Source organism: Protopterus annectens, chromosome 13.part0, assembly GCF_019279795.1.
Source record: "Protopterus annectens isolate FY-2018-M chromosome 13.part0, PAN1.0, whole genome shotgun sequence".
In the NCBI taxonomy this organism is placed as follows: Eukaryota; Metazoa; Chordata; order Ceratodontiformes; family Protopteridae; genus Protopterus; species Protopterus annectens.
In genome coordinates this window covers 1,161,635,506-1,161,663,459 of record NC_056747.1, presented here as the reverse complement: position 1 = coordinate 1,161,663,459, position 27,954 = coordinate 1,161,635,506, and the positions used below count along the sequence as shown (strand labels likewise).

General features: G+C 41.5%; 1 protein-coding gene across 6 annotated transcripts in view; it reads left to right on the top strand.

Moving 5' to 3' along the window:
* HDAC5 (histone deacetylase 5) overlaps positions 1-27,954 on the top strand; it is a 2,571,411-nt gene that overhangs the window by 2,440,860 nt on the left and 102,597 nt on the right. For 5 of the 6 annotated variants that reach the window (XM_044055165.1, XM_044055164.1, XM_044055163.1 and 2 more), the window contains one exon: positions 2,825-2,958. In XM_044055165.1, the coding sequence (XP_043911100.1) occupies positions 2,825-2,958 (134 nt within the window). Of the gene's footprint in view, positions 1-2,824; positions 2,959-27,954 lie in introns of those variants that run through there. The other variant, XR_006362616.1, reaches the window with a different exon arrangement.

Genomic DNA, 27,954 nt, shown 5'->3' with positions numbered 1-27,954 from the left:
ATAATCACGGCCACACAGTTAGAAACCGCACTCTCCAAAGCTAAGAATACAGCATCCATGGGACCAGATGACATCCCAGGCTGTGTACTACATGAACTACAAAATGAACTGGCACCTCACCTAAGTGTCATGTTTAATCATAGCCTCACCTCAGGCTTCGTGCCCACTGAGTGGGGCACAGCTACAGTTATCCCACTCCACAAGGGAGGATCTGCCTTGGATCCAGGGAACTACCGTCTCATCAGTCTGACAAGCCTGATCTGCAAGGGCATGGAACTTATAAACAAAGACATTGGCAACCTTGGACCCCACCCAGTTTGGGTTTGTGAAGGGCCGATCTTGTCTCCTGAATCTGATTGACTTCTTCGAATCAGTCTCCAGAGCTGTGGACGAGGGTAAGGCGGTCCATACAGACTATCTGGACCTCGCCAAGGCCTTCGACATCATCCCCCACTCTGGAATCATAGATAAACTTACTAAGCTGGGCATAAATCCCTATGTCACTCGATGGGTTGCCAACTGGCTTACTGACAGAACCCAGACTGTAAAAGTAGCAGACTCCAAATCCAGTTCCGGACAAGTGGAGTACCTCAGGATTCAGTCCTGGGACCACTCTTGTTTGGCATCTAATTCTCTGAAGTACAGGCCAACACTAAGGGACTCTGGCTAACAAAGTTTGCAGATGACTGTAAACTGGGAGCCATTATTGAATCCCCAAATTATGTGGATATTCTACAAAAGGGCCTTACAGAAACAGATGCCTGGTGCCAGAATCGTGGGCTCAAGCTTAATGCCAAGAAATGTATAGTTATCCCCTTTGGAAAAAAAACATGTACCCATGAATTACCACATAGGTGGCAGGACACTAAACATCGAAAGTGTGATGAGAGACTTAGGGACACGGGTGGACAGTGGTCTCACTTTCGATAACCACATCAGCACAACAGTCAGGAAATCCTTCTGTGTGGCACACCTTATCACTAAGGGTTTTTCATCCAGAAAAAAGGAGGTCATTGTCCCACTGTACTCATCCCTCATTAGACCCATTATAGAGTATTATGCCCCGTTTGGTATGTACCTCACAAGACATCTGCAACAGCTGGAAAGGCCACAGAAATACCTCACTAAAAGAATCACAGGCCTAAAGCAGATGCCATATGCTGACCATCTAAAAAAAACTCCAGCTATACTCTGTGGCATATCGTGTACTCAGAGGCGATCTCTGCTTAACATACAAGGCCATGTCAAACCCTGAGCTGTTGGACATGCTTCACTTAAAGAAATCCCAATCCCTCAGAACCACACGCTCCAGGGATCTAAACCTGATCATCACAATGAACAAAACATGCTGGAGAGGTATAGGTTCCTGACCCAGAGACTCCCCATACTCTGGAATAGACTGCCCATACATGTCAAGCAGAGCGCCTCATTGGCCCTCTTCAAAAGGAACCTTGATGATTGGATGGGAGATAGGAAATTCACCCCGGGGATCATGTCAGTCGCCCTGCTAGGCAGGGGCCCAGAGAAGTAAATATTGTGGGAAGAAATATCCAGGGAATTGTTATGGCTAGGCTTGCATAGGCCTTAGGGCCGATAGCCTAGTACCAACCTATGAACCTATAAACATCATCCTCTACCATTTATGTTGGTTACATTGAACTCCCCAATATCACATTCTCTTATTTGTTTATTTTTTTTTACTGCTTCCATCACATGCTGGATGCTGCTAAGGATTGTTCTATCATTTTACTTTCACCTACTGGATAGTTCTCAGTACTGCTCCATCCTTTCTCTTTTTACTTATGGGGCACTATGAAGTATTGTACCATTCTTGATTATTGCTCACACTATGTACTGCACACTGTGCAGTACCATTTTGTACTTTCTTAGCATTGTTGTCATTAGATGGGCACAAATGATGAATCTGCTACTCTTTTTTTTTAGTGCTGCAGTTTTCCAAGCTATGATCATGTTCCATTGCATATATTCACCCTGCTGGTGCCATTTTGGAGCTTTCATAATGCTACTTTACCCTGGTTCTCTGATTTTTTGATTTAATTCATGCTGCTAGTGTTCACTGTTCTTCTTCACTAATGATGCCTTGTATTTTCTCCCTGAAGATGCAGCATTCCATTTTATGATTGTTAATATTGTATTCATTCTGCTATGTTTTGCTAAAGAGATGATTGTGATGATGAGCCGTATGAGACTGCATGCACCTTAAATCCATGATGCTGAATTTGAGGATGTGTAAAGGCAGATCTCTTTTGCTTCTCTTCTTGCATTAGCCACAAAAAAATGATGGTAAAAGTGTTCTTTGGTGCTGGGTCACTAAAAGCTAGAGGTAGCATGAGATGTTATTAACCTGGCCGATGGTACATCTTCTAGTTCAGTTACGTAATCTCAGTGTGGCAATGATGTGGACAGGAGATGGAAGAAGCTGTAAATGCTCAGGTTAAATGTAAGAATGGCCTCCTTTTATCTCCTTAACCCCCTCTGGTGTTATATGTGTTGTTCTTTTACCAGACTGTTGTTAGTGGTGTCCTGCAGCACATCCCTGGTTTAAATCTTTGAAGTGGCATTAATCTCCAGTAGAAGATTGCTGACAGGGCAAGCTGCTTGGCAGAGGCAGGTGACATCACTAAGGGTGAATAGATGTTTGTTGAAGGCCCTGCTGGAGGTAAACATTGCCATTTGACATGAGAAAAGAATAAAAAAAAAACAATATCCATGGACACCCCAAAGTGCCAGTCTTTTAAGTTATATAAATAATACTGAATATTCAGCCTGTACACTGTATTAATGACATGGAGTTTATTCCTAGGTTTTGGTCAGTTGACCAAACAGCTGATGAAGCTCGCTGGAGGACGTGTGGTTCTTGTCTTAGAGGGAGGCCATGACCTTACAGCAATCTGTGATGCATCAGAGACTTGTGTATCTGCATTACTTAGTAATGAGGTAAGAAAATGATGCACTAGTCCAATAACAATAGGTTGCATACATTCAGTCCTTTTTTTTTGTACTTTAATTACTAGCAGTTCTGTTGCTTAGAACTGCACTTTGAGGTACTTCTTTGGAACTATGGAACTACATGTTAATTTGTTTTATTCTATTAAAACTGACTTTAGAAAACAAGATTTTTGGAAAATTGTTTAGACGGTTCTTTAATTTTGGTAATAATTAATGTGTATGTTTTTTGAAATGTAATAATTTGTGGCTTACAAAGTAAATCTATTTCATAGAGAGTTTTTTTTTTAAATGTGCCCCTGTATTGTGTAGAGAGTGAGTACAGTACTCCTATACTAAAAAAAGTAAACAACAAAAAAAAAAAAACATGCAGATAAAATGTCAGGATAGCGACAAAAAAAAAAGATAAGCAGTTAAGGGTTAATTATGGAAATGTGTAGTAGGTTATTGCTAAAGAGAGCTAACTGCTAATTAAAAATGTATTTTGGGATGTGGTGGTAGACAGTGTTTACCAGGAAGGACTGATGGATGCATTGTGTTACAGCTGTAAGCAGCAAGTGCTAAGTTATCGGAAATAACCCATCTGCTTTATTTTTTTTTTGTTTGTTTTGCCTGTCTGGTAGGATACAGTGGTTCAGTCTTAGAAAGAGATGAAAACCCCTTGACCGGTGTGTATAGCTGTACCTGATATACACATATTGAGCTTACAGGTTTACTTGCATTTTAATCAGTTTCTTTGCCATGGCTGGAACAGAGCCTGACAGCTACAAATGTCTATGTCCACTGTGGATAAGATGAATGGCCTTATTTTTCAAGTGATTATTTACTGATGGCCAGCTTTTAGAACCCAAATCCTGTAATTTGCAGATTACATCTGAATTCATTGTACAGAACTTTTTGAAAGAGAATGTAGTTCATAGGTTCACACATTCTTACCTAGCCCTTGGTATTGAAAAAGTGTTAGCTACCCATGGTAAGAAGGTTATTTCCAGATACCCTTAGGCATGAGTTTACTGTCTCCTCTCCAGTCATCAAGTAAAGTTAAGTTTTGAAAATAGGGTTTTACTTTGATGGATAGCTGTAGTGTATTCCAAAGGCAAGGCTAGAAGCTTTGTATGAATTTCTAGAAAATGGGGCTAATTTTTCTCACTTGTCTGTTAGAAGTCCCAACATGTGATGGCCTTACACATTGGGTAGTAAACTGTCTAAAGGAGCAGTTTGGAGAGTTCTGATTTTGGCTTGCCCTTTCGCAGTGCAGACAGTATATCAGATATTTTTCTTCAGGAAAAGAAAACTTTGTTTTTTAGTGTAACACTTTCTTTTTTTATTTTTAACACATGACATAGGCAGACATACGTTTATGTAAAAGAAAACAGACCATATTAACATCTTCCCTATTGCAAGCATTATACATCACATATATTCTTTTGAATATTTATCATCAGTTCCTGCCTTCCCTTAAATCTCACTTCTCCTATTAAACGTTAATCTGCATGTACTGTTGCCAAATTTTCAAATTTTTCTATGTAATTTTCTGCTACCCTTTTCAAAAGATCCCACTTCCAGTTACTTTATCTCTAGTACAATATTCAGTACTTCAAATACAGTTGGTTTAGACTTTGGTTTCCAGTTTTCTAGTAATTGCTTTTTTGGCAGCCACCAGATTTAAATTTAACAAAGCAGCATATTAGATACTGAGCAGAAAGGCCACTGGAAGTTGGGGCCAACATATATAACTTCCAGTGCTTACTCATCCAAGGTGACATCTCTTGCATAGTAGGGCTTTCATCTATTCATTCATTCAGTCTCTATTTACCTGCTTAATCCATTTTTGAATTGTGAGGAAACCATCACCACTCTTGGCATGAACATAATCTTAGATGGGTGACCAACCCATTGCAGGACGTACACACCTGTGACAACACACACATATACACACAACTGTGGGCAGTTTAGAGCTCACCAGTTCACCTGCACCATGTCTTTTTTTCCCTTAAACACCTTTATAGAATTATCACTTGTGAGACAGGCAAATTTAGATTTATATAAAAATAATCAAACCATATTAACAAGTTCGCATTTACAAACATTATATATCACATATATTCTGTGCAATTTTTCATAAATTATTCTATTCCTGCCTTCCTCTAAACCTCATCTTCCTCCAAAACATTTCTGCATGTACTTATTCCACAGTTTCAAAAAAATTGTATGTAATTTATTCCTACCCTTTAAATATTAAACTTAACAAGGCCTTACTATATCTAGGCAGTTCAGATCCTGTATCCCAGCTCAGAAAAAAAAATTTCCTTGGTTACAGTCATTTGTCGCCTAGTATTTTCGACCATCACTAGCCTCCAGTTCAAATGTCTTTTTGGCTTTTTCCCATTCTATTACATATCATTCTCTAATTATTTGTTCCCAACACCTTGATTCCTTTACCAGCTTCCTCCATTAAATTCTAGCCCCCTGTTGCCTGTTCTTTGTATCCCTAATTGCAGGCATCCCTATCGGCAGAATCTCCTTTCTCCATTCCTGTGTTGGCTTAGCTCTTAGTATACGTTCTGCTACTTTATGAATATAATATATATATTTTTTTCCAAGTCTTTTGGGTTTCTATTACCATGGCGGGAATGGACTCCATTCCTAAGTCAAAGTACGATTAAAGTTCATGAAATTAGTATTGTTTCAATCTTTGATGTCAGCCAGAAGTGCTCTTCACAGCACCCATAATAATGTGCCCAGTAATGACTCCTGCAATTCGTATGGAGTTACATGTATTAGTAACATATCTAATTATGACTGTAGATTCTTTTTTATAAGACCTGTTCCTCCTACTACTATTGGAACTGTCTGGGTAACTTTCTTCCATATTGCTCTCGTTTCTTCCTGCAAATCCTGATAATTTATGATTTTGTGTCTCTCGGTACGCAAGACACTGTAGTCACTGGGTTTAGCAATTTCAATGATCAATGCTACTTTTGTCTTCTTTTCATGGACCACTATATCTGGTTTTCTTGCATCTATCTTTTGAACTGTTGGTGATGGGTGTTCCCATGTGATGTAGACATCATCATTTTCTGTGAGGCTCACGTTTCCAGTGTTTTTCAGCTACTCTTCAGTACCATAATGTTTACATAATCCCCAGTGCAACAGTCATGCCAGATTGTTATGCCTTTCAGTATCCGGTCCTTCTACCATTAGTATGTCACAACCAGCAATGAGGTGTGCGACTATTTCCAGTTCTGTTTTACAAAACCTGCAATTGTCTGTTTCTCCCAGATGTTCAGTGGACTTTGGAAACCAATGTGTGCGTAGCCTACTATCTTGGGACACCAATATTAACCTTTCATCTTTTGGTTTGAATTTGCCACTCCTTAACCATTCCTGTGTTTGATCCTGATCAACATGAAGCTGTTCGAAAAAGTTTTCTGTACTTGCAACTATATTTATGCATTTTCCACATTTCTTGCCTTCTTATCTGATCCTTCACCATATATTCTTTCCTTTGTTTTTTCCACATTCAGCTGCCACCTGATTTTTATGTACTTCTGGTTTGATTTCAGTTCCTGTTTGAGGCTGATATGCTTCTGCTAGACTAAGCAGGGAAGTCATCTTAGATTTAGTCTCCTCATGTTTCAAAACTTTAACTATATTTGGGTCCTGTGAGGTCAACAGATATGTGTGGAATCCCACAATTACAGAGCTATACATGTAGTCAATTTCAAGGAGGCTCATACCTCTTTCAGAATGGGGAATATATAATCTTGGTATGCACTGATTTTTATAAATCATTTGGTAAGCATGAAGCATCCTTCTTGTTTTCCTATCTAATCTGTCCAACACGTTTTGGGGACAGTCAATCACTCCAAAACTGTAAGTTAAGACAGGAAGAGCAAATTGGTTTATAGCTTGAATTTTGTTCCTAGATGTCAACGCTGTTTTCAGGATTAATTTAAGTCTTCTAAGCTATTCCTTACTAAGTTTTATTTGCATTTGTTCATGTTTTATTGTTGATCCTTCATCAATACCCAAATATTTATAGACTCCTCCTTGCTCAAGTTCTTTTATATCACATTCTTGTCCCAAACGGATATTTTCTTGGTGCTGCAGTTTTCCTGCTTTAAAGGTTGCTTTTGCACACTTATCAAGACCAAATAACATTCTTATAGTATCTGGAAAAGTTTTGACTACGTGCGGTTGTGCTTTCAGTTCCTCATCTGATGAGCTATACAATTTTAAATCATCAACAAAGAGAAGATGAGAAGTATTTACAGTTTGTTGTTTTGTAGGAGCCAAATTATAGCCATGGCCTAATCCGTTAAGAAGACAGCTTAATGGGTTAAGGGCAAGACAGAATAGCAGAGGTGACAGGGAGGCACCCTGGACTATCCCCCTTTGGATTTTTATCCCTGGAATAATAATTTGTCCTTTATCATGGCTTAATTGCAAAGTGGTCTGCCATTGTTTCATGGTCACTGTAATGCAATCGATCAGTGTTGGGTGTATCTTATATATTTTAATCACTCTTTTATCCATGAATGTGGAATACTATCAAATGCTTTTTTGTAGTCCTGCGATACTTAGATTCTTCCCCTTTTTACAGTTCTCCATTATGACTTTATCTAGCAACAGATGATCCTTTGTTCCATATGACTTTTTTTATTGCCCTTTTGTTATATTGCTGTGATTAAGTTTTCTTCTAAATGATTATAAACTCTGTCGACATCAGTTCTGGTGTATAGTTTATACAGAGTTGGAAGGCAAGGTATTGGTCTATAAGTTTTAGAGTAGCTTGCAGGTTCACTCTTAAGTAGGAGCATTGTTTTTCCTGTTGTTAACAAAGTTGGTGCCTGTTCAGGGTGTATATATAAATAATTCTACTCATAGGTTCATAGGTAGGTACTAGGCTATTGGCCCTAGGGCCTATATAAGCCTAACCAAAAGGTACCCTGGCTTTCACCACCCAAGAAAATTATTTCCCTGTGCCACTGTCAAGCAGAGCCACAGAAATGATCCCCGGGGTGAATTTCCTATCTCCCATCCAATCATCAAGATTTTTCTTGAAGAGTGCTAATGAGGAGCTTTGTTTGATATCGATAGGTAGTTTGTCCCAGAGTATGGGAAGTCTCTGGGACAGGAATATATCCCTCCAGCATGTTCTGTTTATTGTGGTGACAAGGTTTAGGTTCCTAGAGTGTGTGGCTCAGAGGGATTGGGATTTCTTTAAGTGGAGTATGTCCAAAAGCTCTGGGTTTGACATAGCTTTGTGTGTTAGGTAGAGATCGCCTCTGAGTAGGCGATATGCGATGGAGTAAAGCTGCCGTTTTTTGAGACAGTCTGAATAAGGCATCTGTTTGAGGCTGGTAATCCTCTTTGTGAAGTATTTTTGCGGCCTTTCCAGTTGTTGTAGATGTCTTGTGAGGTGCATACCAAAAGGGGCGTTGTACTCTATAATGGGTCTGATGAGTGACGCGTAGAAGGGAACAGTGACCTCTTTTTTCCTGGATGAGAAACCTTTTGTGATAAGGTGTGCCATGTGGAAGGATTTCCTGACTACTTTGGCGATGTGATTATCAAAGGAGAGACTACTGTCCACCTGTGTCCCAAGGTCTCTTATCACACTTTCGGTGTTAAGTAGACTACTGCCAATGTTGTAGTTCATGGGTACAGAGTTTTTACCAAAAGGGATGACAATGCACTTTTTGGCATTGAGCTTGAGGCCATGGCTTTGACACCAGGCATCTGTCTCAGCGAGGCCCTTTTGTAGGATGTCCACATCTTTTGGAGTTTTGATTATGGCTCCCAGTTTGCAGTCATCTGCAAACTTTGTTAGCCAAAGACCTTCTGTGTTAGCCTGTACTTCAGAGAAGTAGATACCAAACAGGAGATGACCCAGGATTGAACCCTGTGGTACTCCACTTGTCACTGGTCTGAAGTTGGACTTGGAGTCTGCTACTTTCACAATGTGGGTTCTGTCAGTGAGCCAGTTGGCAACCCATCTTGTGACATAGGGATTTATACCTAGTTTAGTGAGTTTATCTATACTTCCAGAGTGGGGGATGGTGTCAGAAGCCTTGGCGATATCTAGATAGGCTGTGTGAACCACCTTACCCTCATCTACAGCTTTGGTGACTGCTTCAAAGAAGTCTTATCAGGTTTAAGAGACATGATCTGCCTTTTACAAACCCAAACTGGGTGGGGTTCTGAGTTTGGAGATTACCAATGTCATTGTTTATAAGTTCCATGATGATACGTTCCATAGCCTTGCAGACCAGGCTCGTCAGGCTAATGGGGTGGTAGTTTCCGGGTCTGTGGTGGCTCCCCCTTTGTGGAGTGGGATAACCGTCGCTGTGCGCCATTTAGTGGGCACATAGCCTGAGGTAAGGCTATGATTGAACATGGTACTTAGGTGGGGTGCCAGTTCGTTCTGTAGTTCATGTAGAATGCAGCCTGGGATGTTGTCAGGTCCCATGGATGCTGTGTTCTTGGCTGTGGAGAGTGTACTTTTTACCTGTGCAGCCATAATTACAGGAACTTTGCATTCTTCCAGTATAGCGATGGGCCCTTTAGGGGATGAGAGGGGGGGTAAAGTTAGCACTGAACCTATCTGCCAGGATGTTGACAATATCAGTTGGTTCTGTATATTTAGTGCCATTGTGCTGTAACTCAGAGCAGATCTGAATGCTGCCATTGAGATTCTTGATATAGCTATAGAATGCTTTGTGGTTGTCTTTAGAGTCAGTGGCAATTTTGTTTTCGTAACTAGCTTTGGAGGATTTTATGAGGGATCTCAGCTTCTTACTGAAGCTGACCAGGGAGTTTCTCCAATCATGGGATTTTACTCTTTTTTGAAACAGTTTCTTTCTTCTGTTATTGAGTTTGTTTATGGTAGGGGACCACCAGATTGGCTTTCTTTTTTTGCAGGATAGCATCTTGGTTCTGTTGGGGATTGCATGATCCATGCACTCGTGTAAGTGCTTATAAAGTGCAGTTGTGTAGGATTCAGCAGTCATACCTCTATTGTCCCTCAGCATGGGTGTCGTGAAGTTCGCCACTTCTGTCTTAAGAGGCGTGAAGTTAGCTTTGGCGAAATTGTTTATGGTGGTTTCCCTTATGGGGGTGGGGGAGGGATGTGGATGTCTAGGGTGATTAGCTTGTGGTCAGATCTGACCAACGAGAAACTGACCTCTGGTGTGGAGCACCGGTTGCCCATGTTGGCAATAACCAGGTCTAGGATATTGCTGCCTCTGGTGGGGGTGTGGATAAGTTGATCCAAGGCATTGGAATTTATGAATTCCAGAAAATGTTCAGCACAAGAGTTGGTACATTAGTAGTTGTCCCAGTTAATGGTGGAGTAGTTGAAATTGCCCATTATTAGGGTGTTAGGTTGTACCCTAATATTTTCCAGTGTATCAAGAAATGAGGAGTGGGAATCCTGGGGCATGATGGGGGATCTGTAGCAAGCTACAATTTGGATTGCGGTCTTGCCCAGAGTTAGTTGCACTTGGATAATCTCGGATGCATTATGCTGAGCAACTAGCCTGGAGGTGTGGATATCTTTAATGAATATGGACACACCTCCTCCTTTAGCTTTTCGGTCCAGGTTAGGTGGTCAAAAGGTGTGGTATGAATTATAGCCTGGTAATGCAGGGGTACTCTCTGGAGCCTTGAACCAGGTCTCTGTCACTGCACAGATGTCGATGTTCTCCATTTTAAGGAGTGCCTCGAGTGAGTGCATTTTGAGGTTTAGACTTTTAGCATTGAGTAGCAATACCCTCAGATTCTGCTTGCTTGTACCTGTTACGGTGGTGAATTTGTCATTTGAACCCTGCCTAAAAAAGACACTATAGGGGTGGCTAGAGCCTTAGCCAGTATCCGGAATCCCAGGGGCAACAGGTGCAGGCCATCTCTGGCAAAGCATCATGGTTTGTCGATCATGTCATCCCCGGCAGACAGATACTGGATCCCCATAGAATGACACCAGAAACTTAGCCAATTGTTTAAGTCAGTCATTTTGTCCTTGTACTGTGGTATCATTCTGGGTGATGGCAGGATGCTACTCAGGGCTAGGGTCATACCTTCCTGGGTAATGTGGTGATCAAAAGAGAGGTTGCTGTCAACCTGTGTTCCCAGATCTCTTATAACATCTTCTGTATTCAGTGGACTACCATCAGTGTGGTAATTCATGGGAACCGGGTTTTTCCCAAAGGGGATAACGACACATTTTTTAGCATGAAGCTTAAGGCCATGGTTCTGACACCAGCTGTTGGTCTCGATGATCACTTGGGGAGTTAATAATAGCTCCCAACTTGCAATCATCTGTGAACTTTGTCAGCCAGAGTCCCTTCTTGTTGGCTTGGACTTCAGAAGAGTAGATATCAAACAGGAGAGGACCTAGGATCGAACCCTGTGGGACTCCACTTGTGACTAGTCAGCAGTCTGACATGGAGTCAGCTACTTTCACATTGTGGGTTCTGTCTGTGAGCCAGTTTGCAACCCACCTAGTGATATAGGGGTTGATGCCAAGCTTAGTGAGTTTTTCTGTGATTCCTGAGTGTGAAATGGTATCAAAAGCCTTGGCCAGATCAAGGTAGGCTGTATGAACCACCCTGCCTTCATCCACAGCTCTGGTGACTGACTCAATTAAGTCAACCAAGTTGAGCAGGCATGATCTACCTTTCACAAAACTAAACTATGTGGGATCCAGAGTTTGGAGATTCCCTATATCCTTGTTTATTAGGTCCATGATGATGCTTTCCATAGCTTTGCATATCAAACTTGTCAGGCTAATGGGACGATAGTTCCCGGGGTCTGTAGTCGCTCCTCCTTTGTGGAGAAGGATGACTGTAGCAGTGCACCATTCGGTAGGGACAAAGCTTGAGGTGAGGCTGTGATTGAACAGGGTACACAGGTGAGGTGCCAGTTCACTCTGTAGTTCATGTAGAACACAACCAGGGATATTGTCAGGTCCCATAGAAGTTGTATTCTTGGCCTTGGACAGTGCTGTTTTCACCTGTGCAGCAGTATTACTGGGTGCCTGGCAATGTACTGGTATTGTGATTGATCCTTTTTGGGGGGAGAGAGGGGTAAAGTTGACACTGAATCTGTCGGCCAGTATACTGGCAATATCTGTTGGCTCGGTATAGGAAGTACCATTGTGCAGTAGCTCAGAGCAAATCTGAGTATTACCGTGGTGGTTCTTTACATAACTATAGAAGGCCTTGTGGTTGTCCTTACTATCTGCTGCAATTCTGTTTTCATAGTTAGCTTTAGAGGATTTGATGAGGGAATCTCAACTTTTTGTTGAGGCTGATAAGGGAGTTTTTTAAGTCTTTGAAATTCACCTTGTTCCACATCAGTTTCCTCCTCCTTTTGTAGAGTTTGTTTATGACAGGGGACCACCAGATTGGCTTCCTTTTTTTGAAGGAGAGCGTCTTGGTTCTTTTGGGCATGGCGAGATCCATGCATTTGTGTACATGTTCGTACAATGCTTTGGTGTATGATTCTGCAGTCACGCAACTATTCTCCATTTGCATGGGTGCAGTGAATTAGTCACCTCTGTTTTTAGGAGCCCAAAGTTAGCTTTGGATAAGTTTTTCATTGTGGTTACCTTTGTGGTGGTGGGGGTGGAAGGGATGTGGATTTCCAAGGTGATTAGTTTGTAGTCGGATCTAACCAGGGAGGTGCTTACTATTGGTGTAGAGCAAAGGTCACCCATGTTAGTAATGACCAGGTCAAGGATGTTGCTACCTCTAGTGGGGGTAAGAACGAGCTGGTCCAGAGCATTGGAATTAATGAACTCTAGGAAACGTTGGGCAAGTGTATTGGTACATGAATAGTTTTCTCAGTTAACGGAGGGGTAGTTGAAGTCGCATAGTAAGAGAGTGTTAGGTTGGACCCTAATATTCTCCAGGGTGCTTAGGAACATGGAGTGTGAGTCTTGGGACATGGTTGGGGACCTATAGCAGGCTACAACCTGAATCGCTGTCTTACCCAATGTTAGCTGCACCTGAAGTATCTCTGATGCGTTATGTTGAGCTACCAGTCTGGAGGTGTGCGCATCCTTTACGAATATGGAGACACCACCGCCTTTGGAGCTTTGATCCAAGTTCTGGGGTTGAAAGGTGTGGAATAAGTTATAGCCTGGTAGTGCAGGGGTGCTTTCTGCTGCCTTGAACCAGGTCTCTGTTACAGCACAAATGTCAATGTTCTCCATTTTAAGGACTGCCTTGAGTGAGTGCATTTTGAGATTTAGACTTCTAGCGTTGAGCAACATGACTCTCAGATTGCATTTGTTTGTAGCTGTTATGGTTATAAATTGGTCTTTGGAACACCACCTAAAAAAGGCACTATAGGGGTGGCAAGAGCCTTGGCCAGCATCCGGAAGCCAAGGGGTGACAGATGCAGGCCATCTCTGGCATCGAGGTCTGTCAATCACGTCATCCCAGGCAGACAGATACTGGATCCCCTTAGAATGACACCAGAAACTTAGCCAATTGTTGAAATCGATCATTTTCTGCTTGTACTGTGGTATCATTCTGGGTGATGGTAGGATGCTGCTCAGGGCTAGGGTCATACCTGCCTGGACTACATAATCCGAGAGCTCCTCCATGTTTCTTTTCATGTAGTCCAGGAAGGTACGTCTCTGGTCATTCACACCCACATGTACAGTGACAGAGTTATATTTGTACCTGTTGTTGAGGGTCCTGAGTGCGTGTGCTATGTGGTGGATCCTGGTACCTGACAGGTAGCTAACTGTTACTTTCTCCTTATTCAACCTAGTGAGTGGGACATCAGTATGCCTCACTATCGAGTCACCTATGACTAGTGTGTTGGGCATGCTGTTTTGCCTTAGGGGCTTTGGTTGAGTGGCACACTGTTTAGGAGAGTTATGTGTCTCATGATTATTGTTGTGTTGTGGTGGTCGAGTGTGTTTCTGCCTTGGAGGTCTCTGCTGCTTGGGTAGATTTTTATTGAGAGCCTCCACGAAGGTGGGTGTGTGGTTTGTGTTTTTATTTGAAGGCAGTGCTTTAGGGCTATGTGTTCCATGTGGTGTGGTGCAAGTGTTGACCTTCTCCTCTTGACCAGCTATTCTGGTCTTGGCTGGAGAGTGCTTGGCTTCCAATTTGGATATATAAGTGCATCTCTCGCAAGTCTGAGTGTTGGAAGGTAGGAGGAGGGGGTTGTCTCTGTACATGAGGCAGTTGCTACATTGCCTTAGGATGCCCAAGTTCACCAGGTTAATAGGAGAAAGCACCAGGGAACTGACCTTTAGACATGCCTGGAGGGGTGGGCATTGATAATAAGTACTGGATCTGTTTCCTTGTAGAACGTTTAGTGCTGGTAGCACTTTTGTGTGCTACAATAATTGCTACAAGAAGTCTGGTAAAGTGCTACACTAATAAGCTAGTTTAAGTGCAGGAGAGTAGAGAGCTAGTACTTTCCTTTAATTTCTCTCTTAATCTTTTTGTACATCTTGTATCTGGAAATTCTGGGCTTTTTGCATAATAGTAACAATACCTAATTTCTTTCTTATCTTCAAGAGTCCACTGTATCTTCTTTGGCCTATCAATTTTTGTGATTTCTGTGGACTGCTACTTCTTTGTACAATGGGGGGACACCCCCCCCCCGGGCCTGGCCTAGCCCCATTATAGGAATGTTTTCCTATTTTGAGAATCCTGCACTGCCATTTTTCCAGTCCTGGCACCAGTGAGACTACCTGGATTGGCCACTTTTTTATCCTGGGTCTTGTGCACCCAGCTGTCTTTTTTAATTTTTGACGTACTTCTGTCCATGATGATATATGCTGTGTAAAATACAGTCTGTATATCAGTGGTGTCTTGGTGAGATGTTGTGAAAAACATGATCCACCTCATGAAGGTACTCACCAAGAGTTGAGGATGAATTCAGTTTCAGCAATACTACTATCCTTTGCTCGCTGACTTATCATCTCTTCATTCGGACCCCAGTCATCTCTCCATTCGGAATAATAATCTGTATAATTGTTGTTATTCTCCTTAAGGATCTGCATCCAAAATCCTATTCTTTCCTTATTTCTTCAGTTACCCTGTGTTGTCATCATCCCTTTCCACTTGGAATTGTAGATTTCTGCTTGAGTTATGTATAAGAGCCTTAACTGTGTAGCTGTAAAATATCCCTTCAATTCACGCAATCCTAACTCTTGCCCTCTTTCCCTTCCAAATAAAATCCTTCAACTTTTTATTAGTTACTGTCCACATCTTCTCCTCTGGTTGATAAAATATGCCTGACCTGCGTATAAAACTAAAGGAACTAAAAACATTTTTACTGTTTGTATCTTGCTATCCATATCCATAGGCAAGAGCTTCCAGTTTTTCAGTTTTTGTATTATCTTTTGTTTATTCTCTTCTCACATATCCTTAGCTGCCATAACCAAAATACATTTGATACATACTTGTAAATGCTTCATTTTATCATGTCCCCATAAATATGGGTATTGTGTGGGTGCATAGTTTATAGATATAGCCTTTGTTTTGTCTTCTTTATTTTTTTATCCCGAAAAAACTCAAAACTGTCTCAGAATATTCCACAACTAATCACAGCTAATCACCCTGGATATACATATCCCACCTCCACCCCCAGCACAAAAGACCACAGTGAAAAACTTCTCAAAAGCAGACTTCACTCTTTTTAAGACTGAGATGGTATCCTTTAAGCCCACTGTGCCAGTGGATACCACATCCCACAATGCCGAATCCTTCACAAATGCTTTCTATGGACATCTCCAAGAATGCATGAATCATGCAATCCCAAATAAATCCAAGTCCCTCTCCACCAAAGGCAAGCGTCCTGTCTGGTGGACCTCAGCCATTAACAAATTGTATAACAAAAGAAGGAAGCTACTGCACGTCAGAGCAAAATCCCATGAAGGGAAGACATCTCTGATCAACATTAGCAGAAAACTACGTTCTCTCATAAAACATCCAAGGCCAACTTTGAGAGAAAAATCGCTAAGGACACTAAAGATAACCACAAAGCCTTCTTCAGCTATGTTAGAAACCTGGGCAGAAACCCTCAGATATGCTCAGAGTTAGTTCACAACAACAAAAAATACACTGAACCCACAGATATTGCCAACATTCTGGCTGACAGGTTCAGTGCAAATTTCTCCCCTCCCTCACCCTCAAAAGAAGAAATACTTATCCCAGCTGAATGTAATCTCCCTGTCATCTCAGATGTCCAAGTGAGAACCGCCCTAAACAAAGCTAAAAACACAGCATCAATGGGACCTGATGGTATCCCGGGTTGCGTGTTACGTGAACTCCAAGAGGAGCTAAACCCATACATAAAAATGCTATTTAACCTTAGCCTTACTTCAGGATATGTACCTGAACAAATACAGCAACAGTGGTCCCACTCCACAAAGGGGGTACCTCTACAGACCCTGGGAACTACCGCCCCATAAGCTTAACCAGCCTGGTCTGCAAAGCTATGGAAAGAATCATTATGGAACTCATAAACAGAGACATAGGGGACCTACAGACACTTGACCCCACCCAGTTTGGCTTTGTAAAGGGCAGATCTTGCCTTTTGAACCTGGTTGACTTTTTCGAAACAGTCACTAGAGCCATTGATGAGGGCAAAGCAGTCCATACAGCCTACCTGGACTTGGCTAAGGCCTTCGACACAATACCCCACTCAGGCATCATAGATAAGCTCAACAGCTTAAACGTAAACCCTTATGCCACTAGATGGATTGCAAACTGGTTAAAGGACAGAACCCATAAAGTTAAAATCACTGGAGCAATGTCAGACTCAAAGCCAGTCACAAGTGGTGTCCCACAGGGATCTGTCCTGGGACCCCTTTTGTTCGGCATTTATTTCTCAGATGTTAAAAGCAAACATGGGAGGGTTGTGGCTGACAAAGTTTGCAGATGACTGCAAACTAGGCGCCATAGTCGATACACCAGCGGACACATACATCCTACAAAAAGGCCTCACAGAAACGGACAACTGGTGCCGGAGTCACGGCCTTAAACTAAATGCCAAAAAATGTATAGTCATCCCCTTTGGGAAAAACAAAGTACCCACAAATTATCACATAGACAGCAATCCACTGAGTACGGAAAAAGTAATCAGAGACCTAGGGACCCAAGTCGACAGCGACCTCTCATTTGACACCCACGTTGCCAAAGGGGTTAGAAAAACATTCTACCTTGCACACCTCATCATGAAGGGATTCACATCCAGATCCTGGGATGTCATTGTACCCCTATACTCCTCCCTCATCAGACCCATGATTGAGTACAATGCCCCATTTGGTATATACCTCACCCGGCATTTGCAACAGCTGGAGAGACCACAAAAGTACCTCACCAAGAGGATCAAGGGTCTCCAACATATATCTTATTCTGCCAGACTAAAGAAACTTCAGCTCTATTCAGTAGCATACCGCCTGCTCAGAGGTGATCTCTGCCTGACGTACAAGGCCATGTCCAATCAGGATCTGATGGACATGCTCCACCTCAAAAAATCCAAATCCATCAGGACCACGAGAGCTAAAGACTTAAACCTCGCACAAGTATGAATAGGACATGCTGGAGGGATAGATTCATAACCCAGAGGCTTCCCATGCTTTGGAACAAGATCCCAGTTCGTATTAGGCAGAGCCCCTCACTGACTCTCTTCAAGAGAAATCTTGATGAGTGGATGGGAGATCGTAAGTTTACCCCAGGGGTCACATCTGTGTCACTGCTAGACAGGGGCACAGTAAACTAATTCTATTATAGAAGGGGACCTTCATTGTGTCACTACTAGACAGAGGCACAGTATTCTAATTTTATTCTGTACATTTTTGTACCATTGCTTGGGGTGGCAAAAGCCACATCACTATGGCTAGGCTTACAAATGCCCCAGGGCAGATAGCCTAGTACTATACTATGAAACAACACTGAGATGTCCTTTTCTGGTTCCATGAGGTGCAAAATAATATCAACTGTAAATAAAGCCAACTTTTCTTGAACACCATACCAATTGTATCCTTGAATTTCTGAGCTATTTTCTTTGCCAGTGGTTCTAAATAGAACACAAATAATACAAGGGAAAGAGGATACCCCTGCCTTGTTCCTCTGTTCAGGCACAACGTAAAAGAGAGGAACCCTCCCACTTTGATAGTTCCCTCTGATCCGTGATATATCTTTGTAATTATTACTGTATCAGGAGATGCAAATGCTTCCATTGCCCTACTCATAAAATCCCTGCTTGCTATGTCAGATACTTTGTCTGCATCAAGACCCACTGATAACAGTGATATTTTCTTGCATTCCTCTTGTCTCTGGATCATGATTGTTATATTGATGTTGTCAAATGTTTGCCTTCTCTCAACAAATCCACATTGTTCCATATCTATCAGTTTTGACCTCACTGTTGCCATTGTTTTAGCCATTGCAGACATAAACACTTTATAATCATGGTTTAGAATTGAAATGGGCCTATATGAAGCTGGATTAGATGAGTCTTGACCATCTTTAGGTATGCTAGCCACCACAGCATTTTTCAGGACTTTGGTGCTTCCCCTCCTTTTAAAATACTGTTTCCCCACTTCTCTGCTTTATACAAATTTTCATAAAAGTTCTGGAACATCTCAAATACTTCTACAGGATCTATGGTTATTTTTCTTGTTATCTGCCCCTTAAGATTGACAACAACCCTTTCTGTCTTCTGTTGTGCAAAAGTTGTTTTGCTCTAGAGTTATCAGAAACAGTTGCTTGACAGCAATCTTTCTAAACTCATGCATATTATTCAGGTACTCTCTTATTTTCTCTTTAGCACTCTGCAGTTGCACCTCGTCTTATTTTCTGAGATTCCCCTTATTCTTCAATACTTTAAACTTTATCAGTCACTCTAAATCATTTTTGTTACTTCTTAAACATATCTTTTTCTTTTATTTCTATCCAGTTTTTAACTCCAATTTCATTTTATCCTACTCCCTGGGTATATTTTATGAAGAAATTTTTATCTTCCCTAATAACTCCCAAATAATTTCCCTACTCACTCTTTAAATTCCTCTCTGTATAACAGGTAGGTGGGGAAGCACCAGAGTATCATCTGTACTTCATTACCCAGCATTTTTATTTTAGTAATTATTGGCAGATGATCAGAAATAGTCATTGGATATGTACCGTAACTCTCAATTAAATGGACATGTTCCTGTGAAATATAATTTCTATCAAGTGTAGCCCAGTTATTGTACCTTTGAGAATAGTATGCAAGTTCTCTACAAGATGTTCTTCGTGTTTCAATGTTGCAGTCATTACATTTGGGTAATCTGCTTGCGGGTTACCCTCAGTCATCCTGATTAACAAAGTATTGGGTCCTGCTTCGGTTGCTGTTCCTCGGTTGCTGTCCCTTCTTCCATGACGTCAGGTCATCAGGGGTATAAAACATGCAGCCAACGCCATTACATCAGTCTTTCTTGCAGTGCGGTGCCCGAAGCAGAAGCAGTTCGCAAGTGCTGGTCGGCCGACTCCTCAAATTTTCATTTTCGTGTTTCAGAACCGAAGTCTTCAACTTAAAGCTAAGTACCCCGTTGGGGAAACTTTTTCTTGCTCCGTCCCAATGTCAGTAAAAGTTAATAATTGCATTACTTGCAGAAAGCAAATACCTCATAAAGATTTTCATTCGTACGGTATTCCTTGCCTAGGCCCTGACCACGACGTACCTTGCTGTCGGTTTTGTGCCTTATTTAATCAGCGCACTATCCATCGTCGGTATATTTTTGCCTCTAAATATTTTGGTTCTCAGTTTAATTACCCAGAAATTTTGTCGGTTAGCCATCCGACTACCGGGACTCTGAAAAAACGTAAAGATAAAGACAGAGACATGCCGCCAAGGTCCAAAACTGTCGACGACGCTTATGCTAAGCCAGTCGCCAGTTCGCCGGTACTCAGTGAGGCGCTTTCGCAGCCCCTGATAACGGCTACTTCTGATTCGCAGGCCTCTTCTGAGACCCATTCGGAGTCCGGTATGCCACAAGATACTTCAACTATGGAACCCGCGGATGTCTCTACCTTGGATGGGTCTGGAGCCGCTGTGCAGGCACCGGCTTCTGAGGGTGTATTCAGGCCTACAGACTTGAATATTAAATCAACACCTCCTTCATTACTAAGGCATAAATCTCGATCCATGTCTAAAAAACTGACACCCAGACCATATGCTCAGCCCCCTATGCCTAAAAAAACAAATGATAAAAATGTCTGAAGATCTAATAACTCTAATCAGGGGTAGTCAGCCCCCCCCCCCCCAAGAGGCCTAGGGCTGAGCTTGATTATGAATCTTCTGATCAGGATTCTGTTTTTTCCGACTCTCCTGGTGACCTGGATTTGTCCATACCTACTTATGAGGATTCTGATGCAGAGGATTCTATTCCCTCTGCTTCCCCTCCTGAGGATTTTTCTTTTGGGGAAACTTTACATACTTTAAGGGAGCATTTTCACTGGGAAAGCCAGGAATTTTCTGATTCAAAAAAGAGGATTAGAGATTTCTTTCTTCTACCTCACCATAGGCCTTTGGCTATACCTCCTGTACTAGACATTGTTGATGATGTTTTCTCGGAATCCAGTTTGGCCCCTGATTCCCTGCGTCCTGCTCCTAGTAAACCTGACAGATACTACAGGGTTCCTGAGTCCCACAAGTTTGTTTTCAAATATCCTGTTGCAGATCCAGAGACTATTTCTCAGGGGCCCAAGGGCATTAAGGCTTCTACTGCTAAAAATCCTACCCCTTCTGATAGAGACTCCAGGGTGCTGGATAGATGGGGTAAAAAGATTTATACTTCTGCAACCTTGGCAATCAGAGCTTTAAACTGCCAATTTCATGTTAAAATATCAGCGAAATGTTATTGGACTGCTTAAACAGAAAATTATGTTGATTCCTGACTGTGTGGAAAATAAAGATTTACAGGACTTAATTCATTCTGCTGAATAAGTTGGAAAACATACTTTGCAATGTGGTTTTGATTCTTTAGAGGCCTCTTGCAGGGCTGCTGTTACTGGGTCTGTGCTTAGAAGGCATGGTTGGCTTAAGAAGCAATCTTTGTCTGATCATGTTAAAGCTAAATTGATGGATGCTCCTTTAAATCAGGACCACCTGTTTGGCAACAAGGCTGAAGAAGTTCTTAAAAAGATGGAAGAATCTATGCAAACTGTTAAAGATTTTTTACAAGTGCAACCTCCTAGATTTAGTAGGCACTGGCTTACTAAGAATTGGTCCTTTCCAGGTCTTCTCAAGCCAAACCCAGACACAGCAAAAACCCCAGGTTCCAGTCCCAGGGATCTCTCAGAACTAAGCCGTGGGGGCCTCCACTTCCAAATCTGGAAATAACAAGACACCCCTCTATGGTAAACAGTCTCAATGACTTCCTTTTAAAATTCCCAAGCACTTATCTTTTGACCGCCCCTTTGGGGAGAAAGATTTCTCTTCATGCAAAGAACTGGGAACTCATAACCCAGGACAAATGGGTTTTAAATATAGTGTCCCAGGGATACAGATTTCATTTCCAAACATTGTCAACACCAAATGGGTAGCCAGAGGCTCAAAAACAAATACTTTCCCTCTTAAGCATGGGGACTATTCAGCTGGTACCAAAAGAGGAAAAAGGACAAGGTTTCTACTCCAGACTTTTTCGGGTACCCAGAAAAGACAAATCATGGCATCCAATCCTGGACCCGTCTACTCTAAACACCTTTCTGGAGATTCCAAAATTCAAGATGCTGGCTCTTCACCAGTTACTTCCTATGCTAGGCAAAGATGCCTGGTTGGCAACACTAGATTTAAAAGAAGCATACCTGCACATCCCAATCAGGGAATCTTGCAGAAGATACCTACTCTTCAAAGCAGGCTGCACGCATTATCAGTTCTCTGTACTGCCCTTTGGCTTGTCTACTGCGCCCAGGGTATTCACAAAGTGCCTGGCTCCAGTTATTGCATTTTGCAGGCAAAGAAGTATTCAAATATACCCATTCCTGGATGATTGTCTAATTCAGGTAGAAAGCCAGGGCATACTTTTGAATCATCTGGCATTTGTAAAAAGGGTTCTAACCTGTCTGGGGTACACCAAAATGAAAAGAAATCACAACTGGTACCCTGTCAACAAATTACATTCCTGGGAGCAAGCTTGAATACAACTTCCCAGATGGCTTACCTCACGCCAGAAAAGCAAATTCATTTGGTAACCTATTTCAAACAAGTGGCCACAAAATTTCTGCTATCTGCAAGACAAATACTGCAAGCCTTGGGGTTTATGGCCTCCTGCATTCTTCTAATTCCATATGCAAGACTGCATATAAGGAAACTACAGTGGTATCTAAAAAGCCTATGGAGTCAACATTCTCACAGTCTGGAAACAATGATTCCTATCATACGTTGCCTATGCCTCTGGTGGGCAGAGGCCTGCCACCAAAACAAGGGACTACCATTCACACTACCCCCTGCCTGCCCAATCCCTAACAACAGATGCATTAGACTATGCATGGGGGGCTCACCTGGCAGGTAAGTGCTTTCAGGGCAAATGGAACCCCAAGTCAGATGCACCTACATATCAATCAAAAAGAAATGTTAGCTGTACAGAATGCTCTGACAGCCTTCAAGGACTACATTCTTCCAGGACAACTAATGGTAAAGACAGACAACACCATAAACAAGCGGGGGGGGGGGTACACATTCCTACCCCCTCTGCAGACTAGCCATGGCATTGTGGAACACAGCCTTGAGCTACCAAGTGCACCTACAAGCTCAATTCCTGCCAGGAAAATCAAATACACTGGTAGACAGACTAAGCAGAAACCTCATGGACCCACACGAGTGGAAACTGGAACCAAGAATTTTCAACATGCTGACAAGCGAATGGGGGAGCCCAGACATAGATCTATTTGCCTCCCCCCAGAACTACCAGTTGGGCAAGTTTTGCACAAGGACTCCCCACAAACAAGCCTGGAAAGTGGATGCTCTGTCCTTCAGCTAGAAAAACCTATCAGTCTACGCCTTCCCCCTGCTGCCTCTGCTCTCCAAAGTTCTTCTAAAAGTCAAACAAGACAAACCAAGGATGATCTTGATTGCTCCAGACTGGCCGCGTCAACACTGATACCCCCTCCTGTGCAGTGTGTCGAAGTTATCTCCATGGCACCTGCCTCAGACCCCTTCCCTGCTGTCTCAGCAGAAGAACCAAATTCTGCACCCTCAGCTTCCAACATTGAACCTTGCAGCCTGGGTAATCACTTAAATTCACCCTTATCATCCCTCAGCAAACCTGTGATGGATGTCATCCTAGAGCCAAGGAGACCTAGTACTAGAAAATCTTATGCTGAAAAATGGAAAAGATTCTGTGCCTGGAACCATTCTCAAGGGATGAGCACAGCAGCGCCCAATTTACCTCAGATTTTGCAATACTTAACTGAGATGCTTCACAAGGGCCTGTATTTTTCCTCCATTAAAATTCACACCTCAGCCATTTCAGCACATTATAACACAGAACCTCCCCTCTTCTCTCATCCTCTGCTCAAGCAGTACCTCAGAGGGGCCAAAAACTTGAGACCACCCAGGAGAGCTCCGACCCCTGCCTGGGACCTTAACTTTGTATTGGAGAAATTCACTCTACCTCCTTTCGAGCCAGCTGCTACTGCAGACTTAAAATTTCTTTCTTGGAAAACAGCTTTCCTTTTAGCAATCACTTCAGCTAGAAAGATATCTGAATTACAAGCCCTTATGGCAGTGGAGCCTTTCATCATCTTTCATGCGGACAGGGTGTCACTCAGGACCAATCCATCCTTCATGCCCAAAGTGGTATCCAGTGTGGCTCTTAATCAGTCCATTCATTTGCCAACCTTCTTTCCCAATCCACAGAACAAAGGGGAACAGATTCTGCATTCCTTGGATGTGCACAGACAACTTAGATTCTACTTGGACAGGAATAAACTTCAAAGAAAATCTGAACAACTGCTGGTAGCATTTGCTGCAGGGGCAGAGGGGAAGGCTATTTCAAAACAAACCATTTCTAAATGGATAAGCCATTGCATTCATTTCTGCTATAAGCACCAACTTAAACCTATCCCCCAGGGGATCAGATCTCAGTCCACCAGGGCTGCATCTACTTCTGCAGCCTTCCTCAGAGGTGTTCCTACCAGGGACATCCTAGAAGCTGCTACCTGGAGTTCTGTACATACTTTCACCAAGCATTATCATTTGCCAATTTTCTCTAAATCTAGAGCTGGCTTTGCAACTGCTGTCTTGCAGGGCCTTATAGCTGGCCCTAATGCTATATAAACTCCTCCTCCCAACCATAGCTTTGGGAATCTACCCAAATGTAATGACTGCAACAGTGAAACACGAAGAACATAGTACAGTTGTGTACACTTACCATAAATGTTGATGTTCGAGTGTATTCACTGTTGCAGTCCTGGTTACCCTCGCTCCAGCCCCCTAATTTCTTCTGGCTTTACCTCTACTTTCCTTTACTATGCTTAAAAGCCTTTTTGGTGTATTTGCTTTTTGTTGGAGGTATACCTTTGTGTTTTTATGTTTATTTGCTCCCCACTAAGGGGCCACCTGACATCTGGGGCAAGAAAAACTGATGTAATGGCATCAGCTGCATGTTTTATACCCCTGACGACCTGACATCATGGAAGAAGGGACAGCAACCGACGCAGGACCCAAGACTTTGTTAATCAGGCCGACTGAGGGCAACCTGCAAGCAGATTACCCAAATGTAATGACTGCAACAATGAATACACTCAAACATCTACATTTATGGTAAGTGTACACAGCTGTACTTTCCTGCTACTGAATTCACTTTTTTCATCCAAAATATATTCATAGATTTCTTCACATGTCTACCCTATTTTGTTATATTTTCTTTTCTAGGGCCTCCCCATATATATCCTCATTGTTACAAATAAAATTCTAGTCCCCACCTATAAGTAATATCCCCTGCAGAAAGCTGATTATTTCTCCCAGTTGTTTAAGATCCAGAAGTAGCAGTTTCAGGTAGAATATAAATACATGTTAGTGTAATCTTTATCCCTTGTCAGTAGCCCCTTACTACTACAAATCTGCCATTTTTAGTTTTTTTTCCTCTCTTCTACTATTCTATCACTACTGGAGCTCCTCTATCAATTAGTACAAGTACCACTCTTTACCTTTGTCCCTGATATTATGCAGAATATCTATCCTGAAATCCTTTCTTTATCAAATTCACATGCTCGGTTCTTTCAAAATGTGTCTCATGTATCATTGATATTTGCACTTTGCATTTCTTAATATAGTTAAGTATTCTTTACTTTTTTGTTTATACCTGTGGGACCATTCACATTCCAAGATAATGGAAGGTGCCGCCATTATGGTAAAAAGTCATTATTCTCACCTGTTATAAATGTCAACTTTGTAAAAGTCAAATTCCAGCTTTATTAATGTGTGGCAGGTTAATCCTTTATATGTTTTTTCCTATCATCTACATTGGAATCTATGTTACATTTTACAAGACTTTTTGTTTTAATAAAAACCATCAAGAAAAAGAAAACACACTCTCAGAACACCCCCTAAAATAGTAGCTTAATACAAATGTACATAACTATGTACATCTTCAAATAATTAAGTCTAGCCCTCCTAATAGGAACATCTGTTCCAATTAGGCAGCTGCTAACACACTTTTGTTAACTTGAAATTGATGTTATCCATGTTAAGATGCATGTTATTCCCTGTGCTTCTACTTACACTAATTGGTATCTGTTTTTTAATTTCTGTTTCCCTTTTCCATGATGTGAAAAAAAAACTTGCATAATTTCAGAAATCATTAACTTTTAGCCTTGAAGAAACAAGTGTTCTGTGTTTTATTGCCCAGAAATCAGATTAACTCCATGGAAAAGTAAAAGAAAAATGTATTCCTCTGTTGCAGCCTGAAAGACAAGCTGAAACACTTATTGTTAAAGGAAAGCTTTTCGTTATATTCAGTGTTCTCATATTTACTTTTTCTACTTAGTTTGCTATTAGATTAAGCCAAGGGTTGTAATGCAGACATTCACCTGTGCAAAAGTAAGAGAAAACATGACTACATATGTTATGATCTGTGCATGTTTACACCCCATCTCCCACCTCAATAACCCAAGATTATAGCCTATTAACTTAAATGTAGTTGTCTAGTTTTTCTTTTGTAATATAATACGTACATTTCTTAATACCAAAAAAGAATGAAAGAAAAGCAGAAGGAAAAAAAGTCATCTGTTTAATAACTTTATTGCATACAAGAGCAACTAAAAATTCTTTACTATAAAATATGCAGTTTATATTGTGAAAATTTTTCATTGAAATACTGTTTAGAAAATAAACTGTTTTATTTATAGTAAACTTTTTCCTTCCACTTCCCCTCAAAGTCCTGCAAACAATGACATGACATGAAGCCAATGCCTTCCAATTCCTCACAAGTTTAACAAGGTCAGCAAAAGTCCACTCTTTCCACTTATTCTTGTACAGCTGTATTTCCCAAATGTGATTGATGCTTTGCAGTCTCACATTTCACTAATTTCCATGCTGCTGGTTGTCGCCCTGTTCATCTCCTTCACCCAGCTTCAGATTCTTGTTCAATTCCACTGTCCTCTCGATTCTTTTGGTCAGTTCCTATGCTTTTCTCTCTCTTTCAAGCATTTTCCTTTGGAACAGTGGAAAAGGTTTCACTGGCAAACTCTTTCAGTGTGTTTATTATTAGGAGAATGAAAAGAAGAGCCCCCTTCTGCTTGATGGCTCACTTTTTGTTAAACAAACTTTTGTATTTCCTCCCTTACCCTGTTCTGCATCAAAAACTGAATGATTTTTCAAGAAAAATATTCTGAAGACAGCTGGATACAGCTGTTTTAATATTGCACCTACGTATCAACATTCCATTTGTACTGGAATAAAATTGTTTCTCTTCTGCCTGGTATACATTGAGTAATAATTTTCCACAAACTCTGCTGTCTCAAACTTTTCATACAGTTCTATCAGGATCAGCTGTTTGTACTGGTAGGTTTGTATCTGTACCTAATAAAGGTTTTCAGTGCTTTCTCATGGCCATATTTAGAGCATACACAATTGTTTCATTCAGAACATAAATATATTCCATTATTGTTGAAGAAGTAATATGATTTATTACAACTCGAATTTCTTCAATCCACTTCTGTTCTGTTCCTCCTTTACTTCCAGCATTGGAAGATGTTTTTATTACAGTCTGTAATGTGCCTGACAGCCAGCATGTTCCTAAGAAGGCAGATAGATTGTATAAAGTTCCCTAGACTTATAAATGATTATTCTCTAATCCCAGCTTAACCCTGCATTCATTTCTGTGCTGTTGCTAATAATTTGGTAAATGCTAATCCATCCATACCTGATTATGCTGGAAAAGTCATCAAATGATTTGGGTAAAAAGTGTACTATTCTGCCACCTTTACATGGGCTTGACAATTAAGAATTCTAAAAATGATAACGTTTTTGCTTGCCTGTTATGATAATAAGGAACACTACAGCCACTTTGTCCTCTTCTGAAGAAAGATCTTCCAAGAATTCACTTATTGCTCCTGTTCTTCAAGTCACAAAACACTCTGAAGTGTGCATATGATTCAGCTAATGCCTCTTCAAGAGTTGCTGTTAATAGGTTTATAGGAAAATACTAGGCTACGGCCCTGGAGCTTTTACAAGTCTAGCCATATTTATTCCAAGTTGCTCCAGTTATTGGTGGCTAGGTGAGTGAATTCTGCAGAGGTAAGAGTTTGTGGTAGTTAATACCAACTTCCTCTGTCCAGAAGGGACATGGCCACCACCCCAGGAGTGAATTTGCGGTCAGCCATGCATTGATCTAGGTTGCGTTTGAAGAGGATCAGGAAGGGGCTCTGTTTCAAGTGAATTGGAATCTTGTTCCAGAGAAGTAGCAGTCTCTGGGAGATGTATCTATCTCTCCAACATGACCTGTTCATGTCAGAGGCAAGG